The sequence below is a fragment of the Thalassophryne amazonica genome, chromosome 17 (assembly GCF_902500255.1).
Source record: "Thalassophryne amazonica chromosome 17, fThaAma1.1, whole genome shotgun sequence".
Lineage (NCBI taxonomy): Eukaryota > Metazoa > Chordata > Actinopteri > Batrachoidiformes > Batrachoididae > Thalassophryne > Thalassophryne amazonica.
Window position 1 is genome coordinate 72,183,064 of NC_047119.1, and position 15,145 is coordinate 72,198,208.

The 15,145-nt window shown below is 44.5% G+C and overlaps 1 protein-coding gene across 2 annotated transcripts in view; it reads right to left on the reverse strand.

Annotated features, from left to right (window-relative positions):
• The window catches only part of fbxw2 (F-box and WD repeat domain containing 2), a 76,839-nt gene that overhangs the window by 39,140 nt on the left and 22,554 nt on the right, over window positions 1–15,145 (reverse strand). For both annotated transcript variants that reach the window (XM_034192469.1, XM_034192468.1), the window contains exons 3-4: window positions 6,158–6,380; window positions 2,976–3,170 (exon numbers count right to left, since the gene is read on the reverse strand). In XM_034192469.1, coding sequence (XP_034048360.1) covers window positions 2,976–3,170; window positions 6,158–6,380 — 418 coding nt within the window. The remainder of the gene's footprint in view (window positions 1–2,975; window positions 3,171–6,157; window positions 6,381–15,145) is intronic.

A 15,145-nucleotide genomic window follows, 5' to 3' on the forward strand; every position in this document is an offset into this window, starting at 1 on the left:
AGGGAGACAGAGAGAGAGAGACAGAGAGAGGGAGGGAGACAGAGAGATAGAGGGAGAGACAGAGAGAGGGAGAGAGAGAGACAGAGAGAGGGAGAGAGAGAGGGAGGGAGACAGAGAGAGAGAGGGAGAGACAGAGAGAGGGAGAGAGAGAGAGGGAGCCAGAGAGAGGGACAGACAGAGAGAGGGACAGACAGAGAGAGGGACAGACAGAGAGAGGGAGACAGAGAGGGACAGACAGAGAGGGACAGAGAGGGAGCCAGAGAGGGGGAGCCAGAGAGAGGGAGAGGGGGAGACAGAGAGAGGGAGAGAGAGGGGGAGACAGAGAGGGAGACAGAGAGAGGGAGAGACAGAGAGAGGGAGAGACAGAGGGACAGAGAGAGGGAGAGACAGAGAGGGAGGGACAGAGAGAGGGAGACAGAGAGAGGGCCAGACAGAGAGGGAGAGGAACAGACAGATGGAGAGAGGGAGAGGGACAGACAGAGAGGGAGAGAGACAGACAGAGAGGGAGAGACAGAGAGGGAGAGAGACAGACAGAGAGGGACAGACAGAGAGGGAGACAGAGAGAGGGACAGACAGAGAGGGAGACAGAGAGGGGGACAGACAGAGAGGGAGACAGAGAGGGGGACAGACAGAGAGGGAGAGACAGAGACAGAGAGGGAGACAGAGGGACAGACAGAGAGGGACAGACAGAGGGACAGACAGAGAGGGACAGACAGAGAGGGACAGACAGAGGGAGAGAAAGAGAGGGACAGACAGAGGGAGAGAGACGAGAGGTAGACAGAGGGAGGGAGTGAGAGAGATGGAGAGACAGAGGGACAGACAGAGAGGGAGACAGAGAGATGGAGAGACAGAGAGGGAAAGACAGAGAGGGACAGACAGAGAGACAGAGAGGGAGAGACAGAGAGGGAGAGACAGACAGGGAGGGAGAGACAGACAGAGAGGGAGAGACGGAGAGAGGGACACAGAGGGAGACAGAGAGAGGGACAGGGCCAGACAGAGAGAGGGCCAGACAGAGAGGGAGAGGAACAGACAGAGAGGGAGACAGAGACGGAGACAGAGAGAGGGACAGACAGAGACGGAGACAGAGAGAGGGACAGACAGAGACGGAGAGACAGAGACGGAGACAGAGAGAGGGACAGACAGAGAGGGACAGACAGAGAGGGACAGACAGAGAGATGGAGAGAGACAGACAGAGAGGGAGAGAGACAGACAGAGAGAGGGAGACAGACAGAGAGAGGGACAGACAGAGAGAGGGACAGACAGAGAGGGAGACAGAGAGGGAGAGAGAGGGGGACAGAGAGGAGGACAGAGAGGGGGACAGAGAGGGAGAGACAGAGAGACAGAGAAAGGGACAGACAGAGAGGGAGAGAGGGAGACAGAGAGGGACAGACAGAGAGAGGGACAGACAGAGAGGGAGACAGAGGGACAGAGAGAGGGAGACAGAGAGGGACAGAGAGAGGGAGACAGAGAGGGACAGAGAGAGGGACAGAGAGAGGGAGACAGAGGGAGAGAAAGAGAGGGACAGACAGAGGGAGTGAGACAGAGAGAGAGGGAGAAGGACAGACAGGGAGTGAGACAGAGAGGGACAGACAGAGAGATGGAGAGAGAGAGGGAGACAGAGAGATGGAGAGACAGAGAGACAGAGAGGGAGACAGAGAGAGGGACAGAGAGAGAGACGGAGAGACAGAGAGGGAGATAGAGAGGGAGAGACAGAGAGAGGAACAGACAGAGAGGGAGAGAGGGAGACAGAGAGGGAGAGAGACAGAGAGGGAGACAGAGAGAGGGACAGACAGAGAGGGAGAGACAGAGAGAGGGACACAGAGGGAGACAGAGAGAGAGGGAGAGACAGAGAGGGAGACAGAGAGAGAGGGAGAGACAGAGAGAGGGAGAGGGACAGACAGACGGAGAGAGGGACAGAGACAGACAGAGAGGGACAGACAGAGAGGGAGACAGCGAGAGAGAGAGGGAGAGACAGAGGGAGACAGAGAGAGAGAGAGAGAGGGAGAGACAGAGAGGGAGACAGAGAGAGAGACAGAGAGAGAGACAGAAGGAGACAGAAAGGGACAGACAGAGAGGGAGAGAGAGAGGGAAAGAGAGAGAGGGAGAGAGAGAGGGAGAGAGAGAGAGGGAAAGAGAGAGAGGGACAGAGGGAGACAGACAGAGGGACAGAGATAGAGGGACAGACAGAGAGGGAGATAGAGAGAGGGACAGAGAGAGGGAGACAGAGAGAGGGACAGACAGAGAGGGGGGGAGACAGAGAGGGAGACAGAGAGAGAGGGACAGACAGAGAGGGGGAGACAGAGAGGGAGACAGACAGAGAGAGAGACAGAGAGGGACAGAGAGAGGGAGATACAGAGAGGGAGAGACAGAGAGGGAGAGACAGAGAGGGAGAGACAGAGAGGGAGAGACAGAGAGACAGAGAGAGAGAGGGAGAGACAGAGGGAGAGAGAGAGAGGGAGAGACAGAGGGAGAGACAGAGAGGGACAGAGGGACAGAGAGAGGGACAGAGAGAGGGAGAGACAGAGAGAGGGACAGACAGAGAGGGAGACAGAGAGAGGGAGAGACAGAGAGAGGGAGAGACAGAGAGAGGGAGAGACAGAGAGGGGGACAGACAGAGGGAGGGAGAGACAGAGAGGGGGACAGACAGAGGGAGACAGAGAGAGAGGGAGACAGAGAGAGGGACAGACAGAGGCAGACAGAGAGAGGGAGAGACAGAGGGAGACAGAGAGAGGGAGAGACAGAGAGGGAGACAGAGAGAGGGACATAGAGAGGGAGAGCGGGATAGAGAGAGGAACAGACAGAGACAGGGACAGAGGGACTGACAGGGAGACAGAGAGGGACAGACAGAGAGGGAGACAGAGAGAGTAACAGACAGAGAGGGAGACAGGGACAGACAGAGAGGGAGAGATGGACAAATAGAAATAAAGAACATTATTCTGTACGTTCCTGAGAAGACATCTGTCAAAGATTTCAACCTGCTCCTGTGTGGCCACGAAACTGCTGGGTTTTGGCCCCGGTGCTCCATTCCCAGCATGCAATGGTGTTGTCAAAGGACCCGGTCACTAGTTTCTGTTCATCAAATTTGACGGTCGCGCAGGTGTGAGTCTGAATGCCATAAATGCACTGTCCAGTGCGGACGTCCCACAGCTTGGCGGACAGGTCATCAGAGCCTGAAAACAAGAGCACTTTCTTCTTACACTCTGACAGTGTTTTTCTGTCGTTCACAGTAACAATATCTACTACTATCAGATGGATGTGATGTGAAATTATACAAAAAAAAGAACAACTAATTAACCTGAAAGTGTCCACACTGAAGGATTAAACATGGACGTGACTGTGCTGAACAGACAGCTAAATTATTTCTAAAGTCAAATCAGTCCTCAGAACAAACCTGCCACAGCATGGTCACAGAACTCAGGTTCTTGACCCGACGATATCGCTCACCTGATCAGAACCTCAGAACTTTCAGTGTCCACAACAAAGTAAAGCAACCAAATAAGACTTATAAACACTCAACCCAAGGTCAGCCTGTGGGTTCAGACTGGAAGACAGGGAGGGGTGTGTTCAGGCTTCTGGCACCGACCCAGGCAGACATCTGGTCCATCCCAACCTCTCCCAAGTAATCATCCACATGTTACAGCCAAGTTTGTGTGTCCTGAACCTTCTGTGGCCTTGGCACTGAGGTACCTACGTGCTGGATTGAGTTTTGTTTTTGGTGCCATATGCCCTGAGAAATTAAACATGGATCTAACCACAGATTTGAGTCTCAGTCAGGAAGCCGCTTCTGTGATGGCAGAGTTGCACAGAAAGGAGACGAGTGTCTGCCACTAACAGGAGAGCCGGCACGTGGACCAGCTCCCAGACCTTTGAGTTATTGGCTAAACCCATAGCCAAACTAAACTAAGCTTGCGGGAAAACCACAGCGAGTCTGGAGGAGGAGGATGGTACAGGAACGCAGTTTTCCTGTGGACAGCAGCGCCACCCAGTGGAACAGTAATTCTACTAGAGATGTACCGAATCCTGATTTTTAAGGTTCTGCTGAATACCAAATCCACTGCTTAAGATTTGGCCGAATCCGAAACTGAATACCGAATCCTACTCCGATCATCAGCTAGTACATTATAATGCAGTGAAAACCATTGCACAGTGTAACAGTAAGATAAAACATAGGCAATAACTTCTACCATTATTTTTTTATTTGAATATAGTCACACTTAGAGAACACCACTGAAATGTTAAGCTTAAAGCCATTCCGTGTACAGGCTTAGTGTTCTGTTCATTCCAACGAACAAAGAAAGAGAGCAAAAAGGTTATCTTCTCTTAAGCCTGGTTCACGCGACAGGATTTTAAAATGATCTTTAGGTTTCCAAAACCTGAGAGACGACACACGTGAAGATTAAAAATCATAGCTCTAACAGGTTTTGGTCGTACAGTGTGTGGTGTTCAGCCACACGGCAAGGACAACGCCACACACGAACAGATTTCACACACGGACATTCACAGCTCAGACAGGAAATCTCGCAAAATCTCTCGAGATTAAACGTGACTTCAGAGTAAACAAACAGAGATATTTTGTGGATTATTTAAAACAGAGGGGAAAAAATGATACAAAAAGAAAAAGAAAAGGCATTCTTTAAAGGAGTGGAGACAGCGCCACCACAGCACTTTCTGGTAAGTCAGAACAGCTGTTTTGATTTTATTTTCTGCTCCGTGCGTCCGTCACCTCGCTTTCTGATTGGCTGCACGTCACATTCAGTAGGCTGTGTGCACGTTTGTGGTCTTAGGACACCACACACGCTACGATATCGGGCCAAAAAAAATCCAACATGTTGAATATCCCTGATTTGCGATCGTAGCGCTCCTGACACCCTTCTGAACAGATCAGAGCGCTCGGAACACACCACACAAGACAGGAATATCTGATAAGATTATCTTTAGCATCATCACGATTGTCGGGGCGTCCTTAAGATTGTCGGAAGGAGAAGATCAGGTCTGATATCGGGCTAATTATCCTGCTGTGTGAACCCGGCCTTAAACATTAACGAGGTAATCACGTTGTGCTTACGCGCGGTAGGATTTGGTTCGGTTGGCGCTCTAGGGCTCGGCCGAAACCGAACCCCGTCAACAAGGCCAATGTTCGGCCGAATCCGAATCTTGGATTCGGTACATCTCTAAATTCTACATGTCTGTCTGTGAACACAGCAGGACTGAAATCAGAGACGCTGCTTTCATGTATGTAAAATTCAGTCCCTTCGGCTGCTCCCTTGTTTGCACTCGGGGTCGCCACAACAAATCCAAGGTGGATCTGCATGTTGAATTGGCACACGTTTTACGCTGGATGCCCTTCCTGACGCAACTCCACATTACATGGAGAAATGTGGTAGGGGTGGGATTCGAACCGGGAACCTTCCACACTGAAACCAAGCGCATAACCACTTGTCCACCATGTATGTAATAATTATTATTATTATTGAGTCTTACTGAGACGTATGCGATGGTTTGGTTTTTCTAAAGACACGGTGGGTTACAAAGAGGCGGAGACGGACAAATGATGACAAAAATAACAGAATTTGACTTAAAATTCAAATTAAAGTCATATTACATTTGGAAACAAAAACAGGCTGACCTTGTGTCCCAGAGTGAGACATGACGGGGACACAGGTGGACTGACTATGTGTCCTGGATGAGACGTTTTTCAGACACTGTGACTAATTTTATTTTTATCAGCTCCAGGACTCAGACAAGTTAAAGAGTTGGAGGTAATGATCCATAATCTGGTCTAGAACTTTTAAAGTGTTGACTGGAGTGAGATATGACCGTTAAGATTTGTTCTTTTTTTTCCTGATATTTTTGACATTTAAGACCATCATTACAATAAGATAGATATTTGGTTGATCCAAATGCTGGCACTGGCGCTGGTGCCATACCTGAGGTGGAGGCGCCCTGGAGGCCGCGGCAGATCCAGAGCAGAACTGGAACGAGCTGGCAGCCATCCACTGTGCTGACTTTGCGCCTGTTTATCTGACTTGGCCTCGACTCAATGTTTGAAAGATTCCTCCACTAAATGCAAAGCGCCTCCAACACATTAACTGCTACTGGTTTAGGACACACCAGAAAACCTTCACCAAGAGGGAAAAACTGAAATGAAATCATCTACCTGTGCACAGAAGACCATCTTTGTAGTAGAGGGCATAGACCCGAGCGCTGTGACCGATGAGAGACGAGGTCTCAAAGGCCCCCTGGTCCCTCAGCTGCATCATGCGCAGTTTAGCCTTCAGGTAGACTCCCTTCCAGTGGGAAGCATCCTGAATGGACTCGTCGATCCGCCAGCCCAGCTCCCGACACACACCCTGCCACACCTCCGTGCACGAGTTTATCACCTGCAGACAGAAACACATCGCTACAGAAAACCAACACCAACTACCGGGAACACAAATGTTTAAAAGGGAGAGCGGATACACTTGGCAGTTAATTTTTTGGTAGTTTTGATACCATTTGTGTCCTATACACTGATCGGGATTACCAGTTAGCCATGTTGGGAATTCAACCAGTAATCGCATCTAAAAGCATGAGGCAGCCCATAAAACACAGAGTAGAACACTGTGCCGAATTAAAAATATCTCAGCCTCACCTGACGTCTTCAGGATCCTTCAGACAAGCTAAATGTATGAATCAAAGGCATCCTGAGTAAAGATTAAATCCAGTTTTTAAATTAGAAGCATACCTGATCACATGTCTATTTTAGTAAGGGAAACATATGAATATCTGCCAACTAAATCATTACCAAAAAATTTCTTTACCAATCTGTTCATAAAGGTGTGTAATAACGTGTTAAAATGTTGAAATTCAACTCCAGTGGGAAACCTTGAAAAAAATCTACTCAATTTAGGGTACCGATAAACGATTGTCAAAAAATCAATTAAAAAAAAAAAAAAAAAAAAAAAAAAAAAATCAGACCCTAGTAACTTATGAGCGGTGAAATTAGTGTTTTTTTTCATAATTCTGAGTTGATTGTTAGCGTTTATATACCACCAAAAACACTTCATTGTTAAAAACTATGTCGGAGGGTGCCTGTCTATGGAGCACACCCAGGATCTTTTCTTGACGGATGGCTGGAGACCCTATGCCACATCCCCCATGCTGACAACACTTATTTTATTCTACAGGCCTCATACCCACAAATAATTTATAAACTGCTAAATATATCTCATATTTTACTCTGCAGGACAGGAGTCTAGCAGTATGGATGAGGACGTTGCTCCACCTATGCTCAATTGCTTTATTTGTGAAGGCCCAGATGCTCCAGCTCAGAGGCTCATACAGGCAACTCCAAAGGGCTGCTTTACTTTTTTGAAGCATGCAGAAGCAATTAAAGATGCTGCAGTTGTGGGAACGCATAAAGGAGGCACAAAAGGAAGGAAAACTGAGGTACCGCATGAAGTGTAAAAATGATCTGTACAACAACTTTGTTGAGATCACCAAGAAGTCAGCTCGGGCATCAAAAGCAGAGAAAGTCATCAAAGTTGAAGAGAAGATGCACTTGCTCCGAGTTCAGTGTATCTACTGGCTGCAGTTCTAGTAGTTCACAGGCAGTTCACCTTCTGTATAAGGATGTGTGCATTCTTTGCAACCAACCAGCTCAGCTCTACAAAAATAATCCAGCAGAAGCTAGAAAGAAATATAGAGTGCCAGATAATCTGACTGCGGATAAACTGAAGGCAAGCTTGCTGAAGACAGCACAGAGTCATGGGGATGAATGGGGCACTGAAGTCACTGGACGCTTGGAAGGTATCAATGACTTGGTAGCAGAAGAAACATTGTACCATTTGCGCTGAAAACTTCTTTTTGAGAGAGGTGATCATTACTCCAAAACTGAAGAGTAGGAAAACAGAAGAGAGGACAGAGGAAGATTGATGAGGATCGAGAAGCAGTTTTCAGTGACTTCTGTGAATGGCTTGACTCAGAATTAGAGCATGGAGTGATGACACTAGACCAAGTTCACAAAAAGGTACAGGAGTTTGATCAGTCACCAGAAAAGAGCCTTTCTTATTCAAAGTATTGGTCAAAGATAAAACTCCAAGAGAAATACCATGACACCTTGTATTTCACAACACAGGAGAGAAGAGCAGATGTGCTCTGTCTCAAAGATGACACTGACAACATTCTCCGAGAGCATCATGCTAACCTTGAACATGGAGATGAGAAGACTCAGATCATAAAGACGGCACTCAAGCACTCAATGCCACTGCCATGATTAACCTGGATCCAAAGTCGTACCCCACCACATACAGTATGACTGACATTGATAGTCAGCTGGCACTTGTTCCTGCAAGCCTTCAGATGTTCTTGAGACCGATTGTCAAGACAGATGAAAGAGTTGCAGTTTGGGGGCAGAACTTTATTAAGGCCTGTCGACCTCGGTCAGGAGTATTGCCACACCAAATGGGACTTGCCATACAACTAGATCACAGATTTGGGTCAAAATGGATGCTTAACAAGTTACACCAGCTGGGATACACTGAGTCTTACTCGGAGACACAGAACTACAAATACTGCTTCCTGAAAAGCAGGAGAGGAGATGATGCCCCAGATACTACTGACTCTCTTGACACAATTGTAGAAGAAACTGATGATCAGATCAATGATGAGGTTGCAGTCGATAATGCACTTGAGACTCAGTCAGTGATGACAGATAGTGAAAGTGAAATGTCGAATATTGGTCAGGTGGTCTCTATGGAGGTTGGGGAGACAAGCACTGCAGTCACTCAATTTGTTGGAGACAATATAGATCTAAACATTGTCTCTGTTCATGGAAATACCCCCTTCCACTCAATGGGTTGGATCAAAGTCACTTCTCCAGCACCACCTTTGCCAGATCCTCAGAAAATAGCAGTTTGAATGTAAATGTAAAAGTGAGCGTGGCCTTTTTAAACAATAGAGTGTTTGTAGTGTTATATAAATGCTAGCAGTCAACTCAGAATCACAAAAAACACTGATTTCACCCCTCATAAATAACTTCAGGTCCGATTAAAAAAAAAAAAAAAAAAAATCAATTTTTCGATAGTCGTTTATCGGTACCCTAAATCGAGCAGATTTTTTTAAGATTTCCCACTGGAGTTGAATTTCAACATTTTAACACATGTTATTACACACATTTATGAACACACTGCTGAATTAAGTTTTTGGTAACCATTTAGTTGGCAGATTTGTGAAATATTGCATAAAATGCCCTTACTATTTATGTGTCACACTCAGACCCCTTCGGACCCGGGCTCATACAGATACAAACACTTTGTCATTCTAACAAAGTACAATGAAAGGTCAGGTGCAGCCTTTCAGTACAAACAGAAACCTGAGTAAACCACAGGCAGACTTTAAAGGTCTGGAGAAGAAAAAAAAACAAAACACAAAGTTTAACCGAATGAAAGGTATGTCCAGAGTGCAAACTAAAAAAGAAAAATAATAATAATGTTGTAGCAAAAGAAAAAAAAAAAAACATTAAAAAAAATGTAAAGTATATACAAAATAGTGGTTATTCCCCTCATTTCCAGTGTGTCCTGTGACCTGGCTGTTTGGTTCCAGCAGCAGTCAAAGCTCTGACAGCAGTTAGAGTGTAGAAACTGTTTCTCAGTCTCTTTGTTCTTGCTTTAATGGCCCTGGACTGTCTGCCTGATGGCAGCAGCTCAAACAGGGAGTGTCCAGAGTGGGATGAGGCCTTAGGATGGTGTCGGCTCTCCTGAGACAGCAAGAGCCATGAAGGTCCCCCCCAGTGTGGGTAGAGGGCATCAACATTAACATCAATGACAGCTTGGAGTCTTTTGTGGTAGTTGTGGATGAGGCTCTTCATTTTCTCTGATGAATTTTTTTTAGGGGGTCCTGAAAATTTGGGGTCAAAAAGCCAAAATGGTAAAATCACAAAGTTTAGGTTTTCAAATGCTCATAGTTCAGTGTGCCCTGAGTGAGCCAAATTAATTTTCATTTGTGTTAGTCTATCAGGTATGGACTCTCCAAAAACGTGAACGTTGTGGCAGCTGACTCAGGGAGCAGCCCATAGGTGGTGGTGCAAATCGCTATTTTTGTAACTGTGCACATTTTCACAGGGGTCATATGTCTGCTGTGCCCTCAGTCGGTCAGCAAAATTTTCACATTTTTTGGAGAGTCCATACCTGATAGACTAACACTAATGAAAATGAATTTTGCTCACTCAGGGCGCACGGAAATATGGTCATTCAAAAACCTACATTTTGTCATTTTGGCTCATTTTGACCCCAAATTTCCAGGACCCCCTAAAAAAAAAAAAAACTGACCCTATCAAGGATACAAAATGTGATTTCTGTTCCTTTCTAACGATCTATATCTACCAATAAAGAATTTTTGGGACAAATCTGAAGCGGCCATGAATCACCCACTAATAGAAACCTGCCTAATAAAAACTGGCTCTTAATTAGAGTTTGAACACTACTGATTGGCATTCTCAGTCCCTTGGATATCTTTTTATATCCCTTTCTGTTTTATACAGTTCAATTACCTTTTCTTTGACAATTCCTTTGCTTTCCCTATGACACAGAAACATCAGTGCAGCACTGGATGAAAGATGCAAGGGTCTGTCACAAGCCCAGAAATTCATGGACATTTTACACACACACACACACTACAAGCAAACAGCTCACCGATGACGATGGTTATGTTTTGTAGCCATTCAAACCCATTTGTATCAGCCAAAAACACCAGGGTATGTAAACCTTTGATCAGGGTCATTTGGGTAGTTTCTGTTGTCATTATTATTTAAAAAGAGTAAACAGTTGTTTGACAATAAATGGCTTCACACAACCACAAACAATGAGTGAAAAAAAGATTGTTATTCATATTCTCTGGGCAAAAAAGAAAAAAAAAAGAAAAAGAAAAAAAAAAGTCAAAAATTCTGCCAAGGTATGTAAACATTTGATCAAAACTGTAAATCTGACTAAACATTCTCCTCAAGTAACCACAAGCTATAACCCGTGTTAAGTGAATATACTTGGAGGACTTTGGACTTTGTAAGTGAAGAAATACATTTTCCAAAATTTGCAACATTATTTTGTATTCAGAGTTGACTGCCCTTGGCTACTAACATATATATCTGAAAATCACAGATATGTGCATTTTTTTGCCTAAAAACAGTCAGAGTTGAGCATCAAAATCACATAGACCATTATGTGGCCAAACTAAATGTATGCATTCAGTTACCCATTCAAATGCTGAAGGTCTGTAAGATTTTAATGAAAACGCATCACTTAATTGACAATACAAAGTGACCATTTGACCACTCCCACAGCCACAATTCTCCATGTATTGTATTGTTTACAGTGTTTTAAGTCACATGTGGTTGTGTTTAACCAGGCCTGTGAGAGGCAAATAAAGAAAAATGCTTAAAATGGCTGGGGGTTAAGAGGTGTCTGGGGGACTTTGTCCTCATTAGCCATGCTAATGCTCCCCATAACCATATTCTGCAGTGAATTTGCAAGGAGAGTTAGAGAGCATGGAGGCAGTGGTTTATCCAACTCTTTACAAGCTGGAGAAAATCTATCTTCATCTGCCAGCAGCTTCTGTGTCATGTGAGTCTTCTCCAAAACTGGAGACAAGAGGAACAGACTCAAGCCTGACATCACTGACATTATCTTGTTTTTTAAATAAAAACCTTTGAAGCCCCCAAATCCCCTTCATTTTGTACAACTAAAAGAAAAAAAAGCAGATCACAGACATGACACAAAACTAAAGTCATTTCAAATGGCAACTTTCTGGCTTTGAGGAACACTAAGAAATCAAGAAAAAAAAAAAAATTGTGGCAGTCAGTAACGGTTACTTTTTTAGACCAAGCAGAGGGAAAAAAAAATATGGACTCACTCAATTCTGAGGAAAAAATTATGGAATCATGAAAAACAAAAGAACGCTCCAACACATCACTAGTATTTTGTTGCACCACCTCTGGCTTTTATAACAGCTTGCAGTCTCTGAGGCATGGACTTAATGAGTGACAAACTCTTCATCAATCTGGCTCCAACTTTCTCTGATTGCTGTTGCCAGATCAGCTTTGCAGGTTGGAGCCTTGTCATGGACCATTTTCTTCAACTTCCACCAAAGATTTTCAATTGGATTAAGATCCAGACTATTTGCAGGCCATGACATTGACCCTATGTGTCTTTTTGCAAGGAATGTTTTCACAGTTTTTGCTCTATGGCAAGATGCATTATCATCTTGAAAAATGATTTCATCATCCCCAAACATCCTTTCAATTGATGGGATAAGAAAAGTGTCCAAAATATCAACGTAAACTTGTGCATTTATTGATGATGTAATGACAGCCATCTCCCCAGTGCTTTTACCTGACATGCAGCCCCATATCATCAATGACTGTGGAAATGTACATGTTCTCTTCAGGCAGTCATCTTTATAAATCTCATTGTAACGGCACCAAACAAAAGTTCCAGCATCATCACCTTGCCCAATGCAGATTCGAGATTCATCACTGAATATGACTTTCATCCAGTCATCCACAGTCCACGATTGCTTTTCCTTAGCCCATTGTAACCTTGTTTTTTTCTGTTTAGGTGTTAAAGATGGCTTTCGTTTAGCTTTTCTGTATGTAAATCCCATTTCCTTTAGGCGGTTTCTTACAGTTTGGTCACAGACGTTGACTCCAGTTTCCTCCCATTCGTTCCTCATTTGTTTTGTTGTACATTTTTCGATTTTTGAGACATATTGCTTTAAGTTTTCTGTCTTGACGCTTTGATGTCTTCCTTGGTCTACCAGTATGTTTGCCTTTAACAACCTTCCCATGTTGTTTGTATTTGGTCCAGAGTTTAGACACAGCTGACTGTGAACAACCAACATCTTTTGCAACATTGCGTGATGATTTACCCTCTTTTAAGAGTTTGATAATCCTTTCCTTTGTTTTAACTGACATCTCTTGTGTTGGAGCCATGAGTCATGTCAGTCCACTTGGTGCAACAGCTCTCCAAGCTGTGATCACTCCTTTTTAGATGCAGACCAACAAGCAGATCTGATTTGATGCAGGTGTTAGTTTTGGGGTTGAAAATTACAGGGTGATTCCACAATTTATTCCTCAGAATTGAGTGATTCCATATTTTTTTCCCTCTGCTTGGTCTAAAAAAGTAACCGTTACTGCCACAATTTCTTTTTTCTTGATTTCTTATAGTGTTTCTTAAAGCCAGAAAGTTGCCATTTGAAATGACTTTAGTTTTGTGTCATGTCTGTGATCTGCTTTTTTTCTACAAAATTAAACAACTGAATGAACATCCTCTGAGGCCGGTGATTCCATAATTATTGCCAGGGGTTGTATGGTCATAACAGTCACTAGTTGCACAAGCGTTTCACAATTTATATCTCTATTACATACAGTATGTTATGATGGCACAATCACATTATAACAAGTATATTATTAATGTCATTAAATGAAAATAGTCAAAAATTTCAAGATGCACACAGAACCTTTATTATTTAACATACATAACAGCGCTTTACTTTTTCATGACATCTCACCCATTACTGTTCCTTGCAAATGCTATGCTAAAGATTGACCAGCAGATGTTGCCATATTAAACTATGAAATGGTTCAAACACTAAACCATTTCAACACAATTGCGTTATATTGATTCAGTGGTTCCAAATGCTTATGTTTCTCTGTCACTAATAATTAGCAATAAAATACGTATATCAGTGACCACTAATTATTATCGCATGTGCATGGATAGGCGTACAATCAGGAATACTCTGATGTGTTGCTAACCGGGATGATAAATAATGTGCGGCATGTCCTTTAGACACTAACTTACTGTAGAAGAAGCAGAGAGCAACTCACCTGGATCTCACATATAACGTCCATTCCCACAAGTACCTGATGCCTGCTTCTCTGTCAATGTTCCTCGCATCCAAAACACCAGTTTTGTCCTCATTTCTATTATGTCTCTCTGCAGATTTTGGGTCATTTTGTTTGGCTGTGGTTTGATGCCATTACAAAACAAGTTTTTTTGTTTTTTTAGTCTGGCCGCTTTACGGCAATTTGCGGCCATTTACAGTAGGACTGTATGAGACCAGAAAAAAATTACGACATCTAACGTGCACCTTCAAAACACTGATTTATACCTCACGCAAAACACTTAAAAATGTGTACGAGGTCTGTTAGAAAACTATCTGACCTTTTAATTTTTTGCAAAAACTATATGGATTTGAATCGTGTGCTTGCATCAGCCAAGCTTGAACCTTCGTGTGCATGCGTGAGTTTTTTCACGCCTGTCGATTGCGTCATTCGCCTGTGAGCACGCTTTAAGTGAGCAGTGGTCCACCCACCTCGTCAGATTTTTATTGTGAGGAAAATGTCTGAACGATTTGGAGCTTTGCTGCATCAAATGTTTCCAGAAAGTGTGAGAGACAACCAGGTGGAAACCATTCGGAAGATTTAGACGGCTTTCAGGGACGATTCTATGGGGATCACACAGATTAAGGAGTGTTACAACCGTTTTAAAGACAGCGCACAATGACGGAGGGTGCGCCGCGCTCTGAACGGTGATCGACAGGCTGAAACAACCAGATCATTTCCAAACTGAACGCTGTGTTGATCCGGGACATCGTCTGACTACTACATAAATGGCAGAAGAGGTGGACATACCACTTTTTCAGCACATTCCACTGTTACAGGAGTTTTTGTCATGGAAAGACGTGCGGAGGAATTCGTGCGTCGGGACGGAGCCGCTAATGGCACGGAACAAAAGCAACGCCGTGATGAAGCCTCACAGGACATGTTGTGGCATGTCCAGCTCGTCCACAATTTCTCGGATAGTCAGACGACTGAAAAGCCACCGAAAGCCATCTGAATCTTCCAAATGGTGCAAGAGCTGGACATGTTACAACATGTCCTGTGAGACCAACACGGAGGTGCTTTTGTCCCGCGCCATTAGCGGCTCCGTGGCGCATTCCTCCGCACGTCTTTCCATGACAAAACCTCCTGTAACAGTGGAATGTGCCGAAATAGTAGTATGTCCACCTCTTCTGCCATTTCTGTAGTAGTCAGACGACGTCCCGGATCAACACAGCGTTCAGTTTGGAAATGATCTGGTCGTTTCAGCCTGTCGATCGCCGCTTGGAACGC